The sequence below is a fragment of the Rhea americana genome, unplaced genomic scaffold (genome assembly GCF_003343005.1).
Source record: "Rhea americana isolate MKP2758 unplaced genomic scaffold, rheAme1 scaffold_157, whole genome shotgun sequence".
In the NCBI taxonomy this organism is placed as follows: domain Eukaryota; kingdom Metazoa; phylum Chordata; class Aves; order Rheiformes; family Rheidae; genus Rhea; species Rhea americana.
In genome coordinates this window covers 1540732-1557793 of record NW_028185672.1, presented here as the reverse complement: position 1 = coordinate 1557793, position 17062 = coordinate 1540732, and the positions used below count along the sequence as shown (strand labels likewise).

General features: G+C 38.7%; 1 protein-coding gene across 1 annotated transcript in view; it reads right to left on the bottom strand.

Annotated features, from left to right (window-relative positions):
• Positions 1–17062, bottom strand: part of GRID2 (glutamate ionotropic receptor delta type subunit 2) — a 689884-nt gene that overhangs the window by 533491 nt on the left and 139331 nt on the right. The window contains exon 2 of the mRNA XM_085299928.1: positions 12822–12977. Within this exon, the coding sequence (XP_085156054.1) occupies positions 12822–12977 (156 nt within the window). The remainder of the gene's footprint in view (positions 1–12821; positions 12978–17062) is intronic.

Sequence of the window (17062 nt, the reverse complement as noted above, 5' to 3'; positions counted from 1 at the left end):
CTTAGTAACTATGTGAATTTTAGCACAAGTTAACAGCCAGTTGGCACCTCCCCACATCTCTATCCAAAACTATTTTGTTTTCTGTAAGAGTAGTATTTAATTTTGTTTTAATGCTTTACCATGTACARATACCAAGGGTTTATACAGATAATTGATTTGAAACAATATCCTCAAATTCCATATATTTAAATGCAAACCCATCTCCTTCTTGCAATGTCATTGTTCAGGCTTTCTGCAGAGTCCAACAGAGGTTGCGGGCATTGGTTTCTACCCAACTCATGTTTTGAAAGGGAGCGCTAGGGAACTACGCTTAAGTCCTCCATATCTGTTTCTGGGATCTAGACACAATTAAAATCATATACAAATCCTTCTGGAAGACAGTTTTTCATCTCTGTTAACAGAATTTGAGAGCTTCCAGGAGAAATCAAGAGGAAAAAGAGGCCTTGGGTTGGTCAGCCTTATTAGACTTGAATTACTCATCTCATGACAAGTAGGCACGTTTCACATTTTTATAGAGGTTCACTCTATCCTCTGTTTCAGAAGAACTAGATATGCATATGCATTCTAGATATTGGAATTATGTAATTTCATCCTTATTCGGTAAATATTTACAATTAAAATAAATGTCGTTAATTTTGCTTTCAGGTTTTTTTGTGCATACTGCAACTCAGACTGTCAGAGACGGTGATCCTTTCTTCTTCCTGTTCTACAAACGAAGACAGAAAGAAGCAGCACAGAGTCCCTGTACACAGCATCACCGGGGTTTCTCTAGCTGTTCTGTTTTCTGCACAGAGTATAGCTCTACAGAAAAGAAATATCTATTAGTACTAAACTCCTTTGACTTTTTCAAAAGTCAGCTACCTCCTTCAGTAGCTCTAAGTCAAAAGTCCCAGGATATATGCAGGCACCGAGAACACATGCACTTCCTAAAGCTCTCCAACTCTGCAAAACCTGAATAGGAATACATGTGTAAAGACTTGCACACTTTTGATAAGCGATGGTTTTGAAGCCAAAATGGCTAGCCTAAATCGCATTAGGGAACAATTTACAAAGCTGGAGAAAGCGATCATTTCTGAGAAAAGAGTATTTTAATTCATTCTGTAATCTTGCAGCTAAGTAGCAAGCAAATATCTCCTGCGATGCAGGCCTCCTGTCACCAAAACTGCAGTCAAGACCCCTTCCTTCCAGCTGCAATGTTTATCACAGAAAAATTCACAAGACCTTTTTATAGGCACAATAGGATTCCTGCAAAGAATCCTGCACTGCTCCACAAGTAGCTCTGTATCACCATTAATATTCAAAATCCGAGGATGCTGCAGGGAAGAATGGGTTAAAGCCATTTTTATTGTGCTACAGTCGATAAACACCTACACTTCTGTTTATTCCGCTGCTGCATCTTTCAGAAAGTATTAAAAAAAAACACCTTGAACTTTTTGCATTTACCCTTCAGATATTTTATTGCGATCTCCAGCACTAACATGACTGCACTCAAACAAGCATGATATTAAGCATGTTTGGAAAGGCACTAACAAATCTTTAAATGCTACTTTCACATTTTTTCTCCTTGCAGTCTCCCTCACTATTTTCCTACAGGTCAGTGGCACAGTTCAGCTTGTCAGGTTGTGAAGAAGAAATCTCTGAAAAGTATATTGTCAGTTACAGTCTCTCTTATTTGCTACATTATTTCTATTTGCTCTTGACAGACCTTTCTCAAATTCCCCCTATTTCAGAAGAGTTTTGCATATTCCTTACTAAGAGCTCTGAGAAAAGTAAAGTAGTCCAATTTACTACAATAAATAGTAAAATGTTCAAGACAAACTAACGTGCTATTTGTACTGAGATTGAATACTCCCTTGCTTTCTGAAGATCAGCAAGGGTCTGAATCTAATCCTGAATAAATTCTACTCAAGAATGGCTCCCATCAAGATCTCAGGCAGCAAGCAAACTCTGCAAAACTCGCAAAATACTACAAAAAAAATGAACACTTACTCTACTTGTTTCTGTTATTTTCAGCATTGACTTTTAACAAAATCATATATAACAGATATAGCATTGAGTACATGGGTACTTTACATATAATATTCCCCAGCTTACTACTGTAAGAGGTACTCTATTGAACAACTGATCTCACCGAAGTTTTTAGGGTGATTCACTGAACCTGGTGCTTCTTTGCAGGAGTAATCATGCTGATTTTCAGATGTAATTTAGAGTCTGGAATTCTGACTCTTTCATAATGCACTTGAAATCTCCACATTTAAGATTACTGCATGTTCACGTTATAAAAATTGGCCAGATAAAACAACATCAAAAATAACCAATAATCAGCCAGAAATAACCAACAAGAATGAACTGGATCAGGGAAGAGTACGGAATATGTTATGGTCACTCCTTAAAAGAAAGCTCAGGGAGTTCTCTAGAACTTGTTTCTGGAGGAGGATGGTACAGTTTAGCAAAACAGGAGGCATTCACACAAAGGAAAACTACTCAAAAGTCTACTTTTCATCAGCAAATCAAACACAAAATGGCTTATCCAAAGATGGCTTTGAACTCAAATTTTGTGTTCTGAAATGAATTACTGCTTCAGTTTCAAGTAAGAAAACAGCCCCTGTTGACTCATAGCAGCTTCTAACTGTTCTTTAAAGTTCGTTAGACTGCTTATGGATTTACTGTTCGAAAAAACAAGAAATCACCTAAAGGCAGAGSGGAAACGTAGGTGAGCTTCAGATTTACTACCTGTTTCAGCCTAGTTTAGAGATCTTGATACAAAAGTCAGAATTAGGAATTCCTGAGATACARTCTCAGTATCATTAAATGCATTTAATGAGATGTACCATCTCATTCCCTTTAAAGGAGGGATTTGGCCTTTGGAAGTAGTTTTGTTCAGCTTCCACCAAGTCGTAGCATTACAGCTCTTGCTAAAAACACGCATCTTAACACCTTCTCTTTCTTGCTTGTTCCAGTCTGCTACAGAATTCCTGTAACCTATCAGCATAATACTGTCATCCCATTTCTAAAGATACAGTTTGGCTATCAGAAAGGAAGTTGCTGTTACGGTCCRTCTCCTGAGAATGGCAGTGACTACAAAGGAAAGTCTTGTTTCTTGCAAATGCTCCTCTAAACAGTTATGCGCTCTTCACAAAGATACGGGASAGCAATGTATCTTTTAAAGCTATTCCTGAACCAGCACTGCAAAAAGAAGGACTTAGCAAAGAACTTAAAAACATTTTCTTTCTTAAATTAAAGATTTCAGAGAGGTTTTATTTAAAAAAAAAAAAAAAACACATTCAATTACTGCTCTTCTGAAAGAAAAAAAAAAAAAAAAACACATTCAATTACTGCTCTTCTGAAAGAAGGTCACTGTGTAGCACTGATATCTCCAGACTCTCTCTCCCTCTCACCACAGGCAGCAAGAGCACTGAACTCCACAATTCAAGCACGCAGAAGAGTACAACTGTGACTCAACATTTGGTCCATCAACACCAAAGCAGATAATATGAAAAACATATAAGGAAGAGTTAGAAAACATTGGAACRGCAAGAAGAGAACCAACTGGAAGTTGCCCTCATCCCTCATCTATACCCATTTACTTCCTTTTCCTTTCTTCTATCAGAGATTTAGGATTAGTAAAGACTTCAAGAGGCAACTTGCATTCCATACCTTTTCAGTTAGTAAAACTATTGAGACTTTTTCAAGGAATCTATTTTTTTGCATCACCTCAGATTTCAGATTGCACCTACTAGAGAGCATGTTAGCTTTTATAGCTAGGCTTTTCTTTTCTTTTCTTTTTTTTTTTTCAAGCTCCTTTTTGTAATCTGCATGGATTTAATCTTCTCCAAACATTCTGCTTCACTGTTCATTCAAGAGATGAAGTTTTGGCACCCCTATTCACTTAAATGAGCATGCTTCACATCTCCAAGATGCAAGCCTCTCTCTTAGGGCAGCCGTCTCCTGTAGCTGCCTGATTAACAAGGGTGCACCTTCCCTTCCCAGGGCTGGCAGCCCCCCTGGAGCCCCCGCAGACCTTCCTCTCCCCTCCCGGCTGGTCAGTGAGCCGCAACTCTGTATTCAACTGATAAAAGGATAATGTTCTCCAAAAAGAAAGCAAATTGTTTACCTGCAACATGAAACCACAGTTTCTGACTGCAGCACTCTTGTATTTGTGACTGCACCCTGCATATCACAATCCTCTTGTCATGAGACACTGTCAGAAGCAAAAGCTCCGTGGACTTTTGCTTATTTGATTGCATTTTAAGGACAGGCGCTCAGGAAGGTTTGTTCCAAATTCCAACTTTTCTGGTATCACAGAGCACAGCTGTGATCTGCAGCCACTTTTTGTGCTTTGAGCAACCACAGAGGAGCTGCAGCCACCTGTAGTGGCCACCCAGGCCACCAGAGATGCAAGACGTGACAGTGCTGCTAAGATCTACAAACTTCTTGAGAAACCGTTCCAAGAGTTCCTGTACAGTAAACAAAATAATRAATACCAGCTGCCAAAGGAAACAAAGTCCCTGATTTGGGATTGCTTAAATTAATCCCTGATTAAGAACACCGTTAAGCAGGTGCTTAATTTCAACATGAAGTCCCACATGTTAGTGCTTYAAATCACTACAAAAAGATCCCCCCAAAGCAAATTTTCTCTTGTATGTCAACATTACGTGAAACRCTCTGCAGGACTTTTGTGTTTATTCTAGGCTCAGAATAAATGATGTGCAAGGAAGTTTTCTCATCAGCATCAAGACTACTTGTTGCATCTCTCYCTGTGAGCGCTCCACTTAAAGACTGTAGCTATTCATATGGCTTACCTCTTCTCAATACTAAATGAAAAATTGCAGAAGACTGTATTTTAAAGAGGAAAAGAAATTTCAACAGGACCAGTAATCAAAAAGGCTAAAGTTACACCAATATAAGGACTAGGATGAGCATTAAAATTCCTTAGCAGAAACCCTTTCAGAAAGATAGCAAGAGAGGTTTTCTGATATGATTAGTGTTTTAATAAAACACTGCCTAGTTTCCAAATCTGTGCTTGTAACTGCTCTCTTTCAGTCAGAAAAWTTTTCATAAATTGATATTAGTGAAAATTACTTGGTAGTGTACAATATGAAGGGACTGAGTAACAGTGAACCCAGCTAAAATATAATTATTTTCCACATCCAAGGGAATGACCTTCATAATTCACTTCAGATTTCACCTCCAGACTGTCACGGCTCATTTCCTCATTACCAAAATTAAGCTTTAAAACACTACTGTCCTCCATAAAGTACACTTTGTCTCTAATTACATGCATATATAGAAAGGATTATTTTTAAGATTATTTGCCTCACATAAATACCTAAATGCCTCAAATATAGATCAACATACTAAGAATACRTACTGTGCCCAAACAGCTAACAGACTACAGCAGGGAGGAAAAAAAAATTAAATGAAACAGCCTGAAAGTGAAAGTAATTAAACAAGTATACCTTACATTGATTTTAGGCAAACACAGTGATAGATGCATGCATCAAATACTTATCTGTATGCAGTTAGATACACATTTCTATCTAATCTGACAGCTGCAATGAAGATTTAATAACTTTTTCTTAAATTRAGAGAGCTTAATCTGAAAAAGCAAAAGTAAAACCCCAAATTACAATCAACATTGTTTTATGGACAAAGGTGGCAGACTACATCCATAGAGCAGAAAATGACTGAATACAGCAATTAATTGCTTTGTAGGTGCGACACCATGCTGCAAACTTGCCCGCTGTGAAGCCTGTCTCTGAACATACGTTTCTGGCTGGCCAGCGATGATTGACTGCTGTAGTGATCTTGGTGGACACTGTTTCATGAAAAGACAGGGAGGAAAATCTAGATAGGGTGTCCATTACTTATTTAGGAAATTACTTTGGGGGACTAATTGCCTAGGGTTCTAGCTAAATAATTGGCATCTGGGAAAATCAAGCATCTCTCATTTGCTTAGTCCCTGTACTTCTGTTTGATAAAATACCCCAAAAGCCTCCAGGCATGGTAGCTTTAAATATGTAAATGTAGTACTGATACTGTTTAATCACACTGCAATTTGTATAGCTCTCTTAAAAGTAAACTACTACCTGTCTGTCTGAGTACATTAATACAGCAGACAGAAGCTTTGTGTTTAATATATGAAAATAGATCTTGTGAACACTCRTGAAGTTCACGTGCAAACATGCAGAACACAAATTCAGAAGTGATTCAGTCTGGATTTAAAGTGCGATTCGTGCAGAATATCAGCCTATCTAGCTACTCCTATGATAATATGCATTTCTAAGAGGGAAAATTCACTTTGCACTGCAGYACCAAAGAACCCCATACTTCTCCAGTTATCTACTCAGTTCTTTATTAGATTCATTTTTGTAAAAGAGGAAATGAGGATAATAGCCTGCTTGACAGTCACATGTTTTTTAAGCAAAAGCGTTATAGATATGCTATAAGGTCTGTTAGAATTGCTTTCCCTGTGATAAAAATTTCAAAAATGGTCATAAAAACTAACGTTGAGCTTTGTCAACTGGGAACATTGGCTTTAAGAAAAGTCTCTCTTGCCATTTCAAAGTCATGAGCAAGCAGAAGGGGAAAAAGACTGCAAAAACGTAGTGTTGCAGGTAAGAGAAGTTCTTAAACATTAGCCCTTGTTTTGATGTGCGGTCCCACATAAATATGGCTAGCCCTATAATCGCATCTGAACGCTGTGAGGTGGCAAAATACAAAGATGGGGTGCTACTGGGTTTCCTGGTCACCTGAAAAAAGGTGGTTTCCACGGAAGCACTAATATTCTTTCCACAAACCGTGACAAAGACACGCAGCAGTCACAAACCACACGCTCGGTGAGGCAACGTGTGTAACAGCAACGACAGACGCCAGGATTTTGCCCCGCTGTGCACTGTCCAAAGCCTTTTTTCCTCTTTTGGTCAGCTCTTTGGAAAACGTTCTCTCCGCATGCTCTTCAACTGCACCAGTATCTCCACCTGTGAATGCTCAGGACTACCGAGGCTTCTGCCTCTTTTCCTGTCATCATGGCTTTTTACATTGCACACACTAATCTGGGAAAACTCATTCTTGATGGATAGTTTTTCGGGGAGTGTGTGTGTGTTTGGGGTGTGGGGGGAGTGTTAAAGCTGAAGATAAAGGATTGATATTTATCTTCAAGTACCTTCAAGTCTAGTGCAGCTTAAAGCTGCCAGAGATTACTTACAACCTGGTAATTTATACTGGAATTGGAAAAAGAAAAATAGTAACTACAGATAGAATTAGGAACAAGAAAATACTGGAGGCCAAAATTCAAACACTTGAGAGTTGTGGAAGTCTTGGAATTGCTACTGTAACTGCTGAAGTAGTAGGAAGCCTTATTTAAAATAAATCTGATCCACTTTTACAGTTTGCAGTATACTCTTGGTAAATTACTTCCAGGCAAATGAAGGTCACAATAGCTTTGAAGTTGTTGCTGAAAAATGTGTTAAATATGCATCTYGCTCCTGCTAAACTCAACTTCTTTTACATGCCCTTTTCTAGTTCAGCCAATGCTCGCTCTTCCCTTCTTCCAGATCTCCTCCGATGTAACCGTTGTCTTCCCAGCTGTCATGATTTTATCACAAGGGTTGCAAAATCTGTTTTTTCTTTAGCTGCTAACACATGGAGTCCCATGACATCATATTTATGCAAATCGGAGATGTGACTGATTTTGTAGTGTTAGCAAAACTGAAATAAGAACAAAGACTGCGTAAAAGTACCATGGTTCCCATCCAGCACTTTGGGAACAGAAAAAAAMCGCCACCACTGCTGATATATTAAGTGAACGACAGAGAACTGGTAATTCAAATGATTTTTTTCATATTTTCTGAAGTAYAGACAAGATCCCCCTGCCACTGCAAACTTTTCCAATAGGTTCTGATTTTACAGTACATTCTCCTCCTGCTACTGCAACRCTTCTATCCTTCTCTCCCCAAAACTTTCTGTAGTTCAAATCTTAGTTGAAAGTGCATTTTTCGCCCTCAGTATTATTAAYAACATCATTTCATACCAAAATCTGGTTTACTGGGAAATAAGAAAGCAGACCTAGAATGAAATGGAAGGCCAGTGAAGAAGTGCAATCCTGTAGAGGCTTAATCTCAAACTGAACACGTACCAGTTAATAAATAGTACCAAGAAAACTGAGAAATTTGAAGAAATGCATGACAGAGGGTGACAGAAAGTTTAGCAGTCCACAAACTCTGTGTATTTAAAAAGGTTTCTACAGCAACCAGAAAAACAGAAAAGGACAATCTTACTACATTCATCTACCCCCTCAGGCCGTAATTTCTGACCATAAAACTTTGCTTGAATAAAGTCCTGGATGTGACCTTCGTACAGATTGCTGCCCTACAAACCTCCGTCCCTCTGCAGCTGAATCCCTTTTAGTTATGACTCACTGCCTTGTTTACCTCACTGATCACAATAAGCTTTCAAAAGCCATTACAAAGGCTTGAGCCGGTGTCTGTAAGCACATCCCAGTGAATAACCTGAATGACAAAGAGGTTACTTTCAAAAAATAAAAACAAAACCCACATGTACAGGAGTCCAATAGCACAACTTGTCAAACAAAGTGGATTTCAAGCAGCATCAAGCAAACCTACTTGTAACGTGTTTTAGCTAGCCTATAGAAGAAAACACTGGATTACTCTAGAGATACTACTTAAGATACGTAAAGTAACACATCAAAAAAAGAGAGGAGGAGGGAAAAAGAGTGGGATAAAAAATAACAGCAACAGATAAAAACAGAATGCTCGACATGGAGTTTAAAACAACGGCAACGATTTCTGAGGAGTCTGCACGCATCTTTGGCCGTGGGTCCTGCCGAGCTCTGACGACGCGGCAGCCCTCCGGATGTTACGGATGCCTTGAGCACTGTGAACACCTGCAGAGTTTGCTCCATAACTCTTTGCATGAAGGTGGAAACGGCAGCACGGGGGCAGCAGAAACTGTGCTGCCCAAGGCGGCGGATCAGCAGGAGCTAAAATTTCTCCTCCAGCTTAAGTTATCTAAACCTCCCCTGCCTCCCTCTCCACTTGCTTGCTCTGAGGTTTGGGATAGGCATTACGGAGGACAGTAAAATCTGCATCATTCAAGAATGTTTTCCCTAAATACGAGTAAATCAGTATTGCAAGAATATGATTCTGTGGAAAATATTTAGAAGACAAAGGTGGTTTAGAGAATCATTAGTGCTGGATTGAATCAGATATTTAGTGGTTTCTCCACCAAGGTAATTCAGCTAGGTACTCCACAAAAATACACATGCTATTGCATATTTCACATTAGCCATTCAGCAACGACACAGTGTTATTAATGACAGATTAAAGACAGGCAGTAATAGCAGACCTAGAATCGTAACACCGAGGTTTTAATTATTAGTGTATAAAAGCAAGTACAAGAATAATAAAAGTAAGAGAAGGATAAGAGAAAGCAGTGATTTCCCAGCAAACAAGAGTGAAGTGATGTACTTATTCTGATCAGATTTCCCAATGGAAAAAAGAAAAACAATCCAGCCCATTAAGAAAAAAATTACAGAAACATGTCTCTCTTCAAAAATAATTATGGTTTAAGTATATCGTAGAACTCAAAACCTTTTGAAGACCTATCCCATACACCGGTATTTAAATAACCTCTAACCTAAAGTCTCACAAGAAAGGAACTGAACTTTATATCGTTATAATACAGATACTATTATGAGCACTACTGCGAACGTGGCATCCTAATTCACTGTTTCACAGTGCTTAAAATTTGGACTTACTACCACCAAAAAACCCCGAACCTGATGATCCGCGCTTCCTGCACTGCGTACCCGCAGAAAGAAGCGCCCGCTTTCCCGGCGCCGCACCCGCGTCAGACACAGCCCGAACGGGCGGGCAGCAACCGATGCTCTTCCCCTCCGACCCGCACAGATCGCTCGGGARCCCCGACGGCCCGCGGCTTCCCCGGGCGGCCCCCGGGCTCGCCGCGGCCGGACCGCGCGACGTCGGGCGGGCAGAGCGTACGCTGAAGGGGAAAAAAATTTCCCGAACGTAAATAAAACCGATTTCATCTCCTATTTCCGCGCTCTGTAACACGCCTATAAATTGTCCCCGAGGGCACTTCCAGTGGCGTTACGGCGCTTGTCACTCACGGCTCTTCCGGGATAAAACCGCTCAGCTTTGCGATACCGTCTCATAGCTCCAATCAGACCTGTTAATGAGATGCCCTAAGGTGCAAATGGAGGACATTCCAGGRCACCATAATAATTTATAAAAACGGATTCGGAGGGAAGAACATTTAGTACAGTACAGCAGTCGATCCTCGGAAATTAATTATCTTTCATAGAAAAATCGATATAAAGTAACTGAGTGCTCGTGTGTACATTGTTCAGGAGTTACTTGCTATAGTTTTGCTAATAAAATGAATTAAAGGTAGAAATAAAACATGCTGCCCATTAGCAGATAGCTATGAAAGACGCATTTCTAACTTTGCCTCTGTGGCAAYGTCCTGTTTTATCAGATCTTTGCTCGTGGCTTCTTGTTTTATGAAATTCAAAATCTAACACAAGCTTTTAAAAAATTTCACTATTCATTAGAAGGGCCATATTGTGGACAAATTTAGACCAATTGTAAATTACCGTTATGGGTCTAACACTACGGTTGAACATTTTAGCAAACATTAAAAGGTTTTTTTTTAAAGGCTATTTAGTATGATTATTTTGATGTTTAGGATAGCACTCTTAGGCTCAGTGTACTCTTACTTATAACCAGGTCTCACTGTTTTTCTTTAGAGGCAGCAGTTACAGCAGTCCTCTTCCCCTGCAATCAGCACATTGACAAAAACCAGTCAGGAGCAGGGGCAAGCGCTAAAGGATGTGGAAGAAAGGAAAGAGGGAGGAACCTGGTGGAAAATAATAGAAATATTGTAGTGCAACTTACGTACTTAGTTAAAACAAATGCAAGGAAAACACATCAACTGTGAAAAACAGGCTGATGAGTAAAATTTCACAGACACACAGAAGCAAAAGGTGAAACYTTTGTCCTTCAGTCAAATTACGCCAAATAAAACACTGGGCACTTGATAGACAGCAAACATGAGGATTTACTAGCTATGTAGCTATATTCAGCCATACTTCTATAGGAAACAGCTTTTACTAGCAATTTTCTTGGGTTCATCAGTATCACAACAGACCCTTTCCCCCAACACGTAGTAATAAAACATACCAAACCTACTCCATTCATTTTTCAAATAAAGCCTATATTAAGATATTTTCAAAGAAATGACAATCATAGATGTTTGCAAAAAGTGAGTAATTCAGTATTGAATTACAGAGTCATTAACTCCTTTTGTGCTACTTCATCAGATGCTTCTACTTCGTCTAACTAATAAATAAGTTGCTGAACCAACCTAGGGCTTAAAGGGTAGTGAAGTAATTTGCTACTGCTCTAACACTATGATAAAGCCAATTTATTCTGAAGTGTCAGTGTTAATCACAGAAAAGTCAGCATCGCTTAGCATTATTCATCCTGGATGGACTGAAAAGAAACCCCTAAATATTAACAGTGCAAAAAGCATACAAAAAAGATTGACCTCATTTCCCCATTTTTTCCCCTCTGGATTCAACATACTGCTAGCTTCAGTTTTCCTGTCTTTTTTCTTTTTTWWAAAAAAATCAAAATCCATGGTATTTTCAAAAGCACTTCCTCTTCTGCTTCAGCCTYAGTCAAAGCCTAGCTTGTAATGCTTCCCATTACATGGGTCCATCTATTTCTTGTGCAATTTAGCAAAATCAAGAATTCCTAAGTTTCCGAACATTAAGGATGCCATTGATAACAAATTATCATATAAACACTAATTACATTTTTATTAGTACTATCTTATCAATAGTCCATCAAAGCCAAAGAGCCATCTACCTTTGAYTCACCGATATAAGAGCACATATCTGCTAGTTACCTCAGCTTTCAAGATCTATTTACTTTGTGACAATAGAGAGCAGCCAACAAGCATAGAGAYAGCAAATAATACTGTTTTCTTATAATAATAATTAATAATATGCCTATAATGGACATATGTTCTATGGTCTTCAYTCACAGAATGCAGTCACTGTGCTAGAACAACAGAACTACAAATGCTTAGGAAACAAATACAAATCTCTGCTTACAAATGCTTTATATAGCTATCTTTCCAAACAACTGTTCAGTCACACCAATGACTTACTAATCCATCTCCAGATTTCAAATATTGAGTCATATCATCTTACTGCTATCACATGAGCTCAGACCAACATACTCATCTCTTGCACAATAATTGGGAAATGACAAAGGATGGAGTACAAAATCACATTGAACACAGGTAGCTTTCTGAGTCACCAGGTTATCTCTAAGCCCGCTACAGAATAGGTAACTTTTTCAGGTCTATGTGCTGAAAAGGTTATCCACAGCAACCTAAGTTTTCCGACCAAGCAAGCACAGGTATTTGTGTGAAATGAAACCAAAAAGTAGTATTAAGAGGTCAAAAAGTAAGGACTGTTCAATAATGGCCTCAAAACAGCCTGCAAAAGAGGGAAGATGCACGCAAACTGTCTTCTCACTGCTCTTTCAAGAGCCTTTACTTACAAAACAGATGAAAGCTAGGTTTATTGCTTGAAGACACTAGAGCAACGCAGTATCCAAACCCAAAATTAAATGCAACATTTCATAGTCTATATAAAAAGAAGCCAACACAAATTATTTTTTTTTATAAAGGTAGGAAGCTATTAGTCAGGGTACTACTTTGCATGTCTCTGCAGAAATAATGTCAAAAAATCAGTTGACATGTCCTACCTTCTTGAACAGCCTGAAATGGGTTGTTGCCATCCACAAAGGTCACAGAACATGTGATTTTCTCTGTCTGTAAGATTTCATCATTCTGGTTGAGATCAGCAACTGCCATTCGAAAAACTTCCTCATCTTTTTTGGCAGATTCATCAAAAATCGCCCCTGGGAAAAAAGAACAAAAATCACGTTGCACCTTTCACCCTGCATTACCCAAGAGCATTAGCCATAAGAATTTAACACATATTTTATGCTATAACCACATCCCCTTGCTCATTCCTGAAGGGCCGTTCTCTCAACACAGAGCCCAGAAAGCCAACTCACAACATACAGCATTTCTATGATATAAGTGAGGACACAAAGTGAAAAGAAGTGTTGACTCCAACTAGAAACACTGGGGAAATCTGGATAGGCATAAAACAAATTATCTGTACTGAAATGTGGCCAAGAAATGAGAACTAATTATCTTTGCAAAGGTGCCATTTAATACCCTGAATAGCCACACCTGGCTACGGTATCTGCTCAACATCTTGTCTAGTGGCAATTAAAAAAAATACAAAGTTCAAACAAGGTGAGAATAAGCACAGAACAGCAGCACCATTGGGAAAATGAGTTAAAACTGACAGCCTCCGTCAGGAGACAGGCCAGTGGCTGATATAAACTGTTTTGGTTCTAATTTCTATCAGATCTGTAAAACAATCTCGCTAGCGAAACATCTGACTACTGAAGCTAGTAAATTACTTTTAATTAGTTAATTAAAAATATTCTGACTTAATAAATCTGACAGAAAGTGACTGCTCTGCCTTTCCTCCAAAACATTCAAGCTGAGCATGGTAAACATGAAACCATTAAACTCAGGAGGAGTTGGCAGACTAAAGACTCCTCAGGTACTTTCAATGATTGCACAGCCAATTCTTCAGGTGTACTGAAAAAGGACTCCAAGGCTAACCTGAAGAGTTTAGCTTTTTCCTTTCTTTAAACTATAAYGTGTACTTTTAGCTTCACTAATTTCCCTTTATTTTACATTTGTTTCTTGCATGAGGTGTTAAAGGCTCAGATCACAATGTTATGAAGAATGCTACATCGTTAGATCCTCAAATCAGGGCTCTGAAGACTTTCAAGAACCTTTAAAGCTTTCCTTCCCAGTCCGTAGATTAAACAGATAGAAGAGATGCTTCAAAAACAGATTTTAGAAACTATTTTTAATCATTTATAGAACTTCAATTAGTTCAGGAAAAAAATGGAAAAAAAATCATTTATACACATATACTTTAGGAGAAATAAACTTCATATACATTATTTATACGTTTTCCACTGACCTCCAACACTCATCTCCCTGCCAGCACCACTCATCCTACATGAGTGTCATCTCTTCATACAACCTGACCGCACTGACTTGAGTGTTTTTCCTCCTGAAGCTGCTGCCATCTGGAACAGCTGTTCTTTACCTCTCCCCCTCATTCACCTGTCATCTTTGTGCAAATGTCAGCTGAAAATACTGATTTTCTCCCTTGCCTCCATTTCTATTTCCCTTGTTTTATTTTACTTCATAAAGCAAAGCCTGACATGGCTGAGAATACACTTGGTATGCAAGATGCCACAAACTATGTCTTCTCCATGAAGAAGGCTACTTTAGTATCCAAATAGCATTTGAAGGTACAAAAGACACTTTACAGGGAATTTCCGAAAACTATTTCCCTTACTGTTTCCTGCATTACTGCTTATTATTCCCTTATTATTTCCCTTTCCTTCACAAAACAGCTCTTTTCAAGCATCAAACACACGTACTTGCTTTTTAGGGGCACATCTATACTGATGATGACTACACAGTCTAGTAAATGTTGTTAATAAACACTTGAAGAAACTATTTTAAAGTGCAAGTAAGTAAGAAAGCCAAAATCAAGGAAAGAAAGAAGTCAGAAAATGATGACAGTAGGCTCTAGGGTAATTCTGTAAAAAAATTGGAAGGAAGTGAAGGTGCACCCATTTCATACACACTCACAGCACAGCAGTTGACTGTCACAAATGAAACCTAGCCAACGTTTCAGAGTATAGCTTCTTTTTCTACAACTAGGAGATGTCATCTTAAACCTAGCTTTGTCCTCAAAATAATCCATGTAGCTTATTGAGCAGAGGCTACAGAGAAGTTCAAGTTATCTGTTGTGCCCTGAGCACGAGCCTCCAGAGACTCCCTGCAGCCCACGGCCTTAAAACTGCASAGTTGTTCCCCAGACTAATTTTCAGTATATCCCCCAGTCCAGGCTTGAGCTTCTCTGTGGATTAATCTTCTTGCTGAAGACCTCTTCCTTCTTTCACATACAGATACCCCTAATAAACTCCTGCGTGTTTTCTCCCATTTCTCAGCCTGGCACAGATCTCACCACTGAAAGCATCTGGACATACTAAGAACTGCCCTAGATGAGACCTCATGCAGCCTTCACAAATGATGCTCTTCCTCACTGTGATACAACTGCTCAAGTTTTGCTCAGCCTGCTACTTGTTTCATTTAGTGCTCCATGTATCAGACATAAGTCTCCAAATTTCCTCTCTAATTTATCAGACATAAGTCTCCAAATTTCCTCTCTAATTGATACTGCATCTGACATTTTAAATGAGACACCTTTCAGAAATGAGACGTTACTCATGCTCTAGTCCAGAAATAAACAGGTACATGCAGGCAAAATAAACAAAAGTATAAATGAATTACAAAAAAGTTGCTAGGAAGCACAAGCAGGAACTATGGTTGCAGAAATTACACCATCTTCTTTCAAAAGTTAAGGCTCTATCYATCAAAGTACCTAATTTAGCTACACAAATAAGCTTTTTGACACATACAGCACRGTTCCTTTCAGGAGATGGCAGTGCACAGCAGCTTATGCATACCATGTGGAAGACCAAGGAGATGGGAAACTATTTTCTAATTGATTCTGAAACTTTGTTTTATTTCAGTTGTTAAATAAAATTGGAAAACTCAGAAGTGTCTGAATCATTCTGAAATTATTCCTATTCTTACATGTACATTTTTAGGTCCAAGTGTTTTAGGAGTCCTGGTTTACAATATCTGTTTTAGGAGTAATCTTCTTGTTGGCAGAGGTGAACTTTCCAATGTGAAATGTGTCTATCAAAGCTTTTCTCAGCTAGGTGTAAATGGAATCCTAAACTACTTYTGTATTGGTTTTAATTTTTTTCTTGACAAGGATTGCAATTACACTGAAGTTTTGAAGTTTATTCTTTCAAACTTGTGCCTTTATCCATGACAAAGGCACACACACAAAGAAAGGGTATCACACTCCAAAACTGTTCTTATAGTGGGAGCTGTATACCTTCTCATTTCCTCTCATATAGCTACAAAATGAGAGAACCAGCACAACCCTCAGACTTTTTATTTAGACTTTTTTCAAAAATGAACCCTCTCAGCAATGGGAAAAACTGTTATAGAAATTCATGAACAGTTAAAGTGAAGGAGCAAAATTATTTCTCCATATACTATATGCCACTCACTCTCTAGAAAATGATGCAGCAATACTATTGGGGGGGGGAAGTGTTTGTAATTACATGAATCCAGGTGTTGTTCATTTTTCTTCCACCCCCACAGTCCACCTCAGCTGAAAAAGGCCTCGTACTAAACATGTCATTTCTAACTATACTCAAGGAGTATTCCCGGTATTGCATCAGCAGCCAACACGCTGACACGGCAACTGCTTCGCACCAGTTTCCCCCCCTGTTTTATTAGCATGTCATTACTTTCAGCTTTATTTCAGAATCTGGATGAGGACAGCACAAATGTAATTCTCTGCTGGCTTTTTAAAAACCCTCAGCACATCAATAACGTCCTGCAGCTTAGTAGAAAATTCTGTGTGTTTAACTACCTCATTCTCACTCAACAGTATCACCAGAAACCCATCAATTTAAATGAATATATGCACGTTCAATAAGTTCACTAAGGACCAATGACATCATTAGAAAGACTTATCAAAGATCACTTGTCATATTGACCTATGCTTTTTAAAAATATAATCCAAATTACGTATCATCAGCTATTTCTAGAATCATTTGCACAGTCTACCAGAATCAACCCAGAAAACAGACAGAAATGTGTCATAACTGCAAGGATGAAGTGTGAAGAGATTTAACCAATGCTTGTGTTTCTATTGACTATGAAAGGAGCAAGTCCACTGCCTGCAGTGGTTTCAAACATTTTAATCTTATTATCTATGAAAGCATGACATTTTTGGACCTCTGTGCCCCGT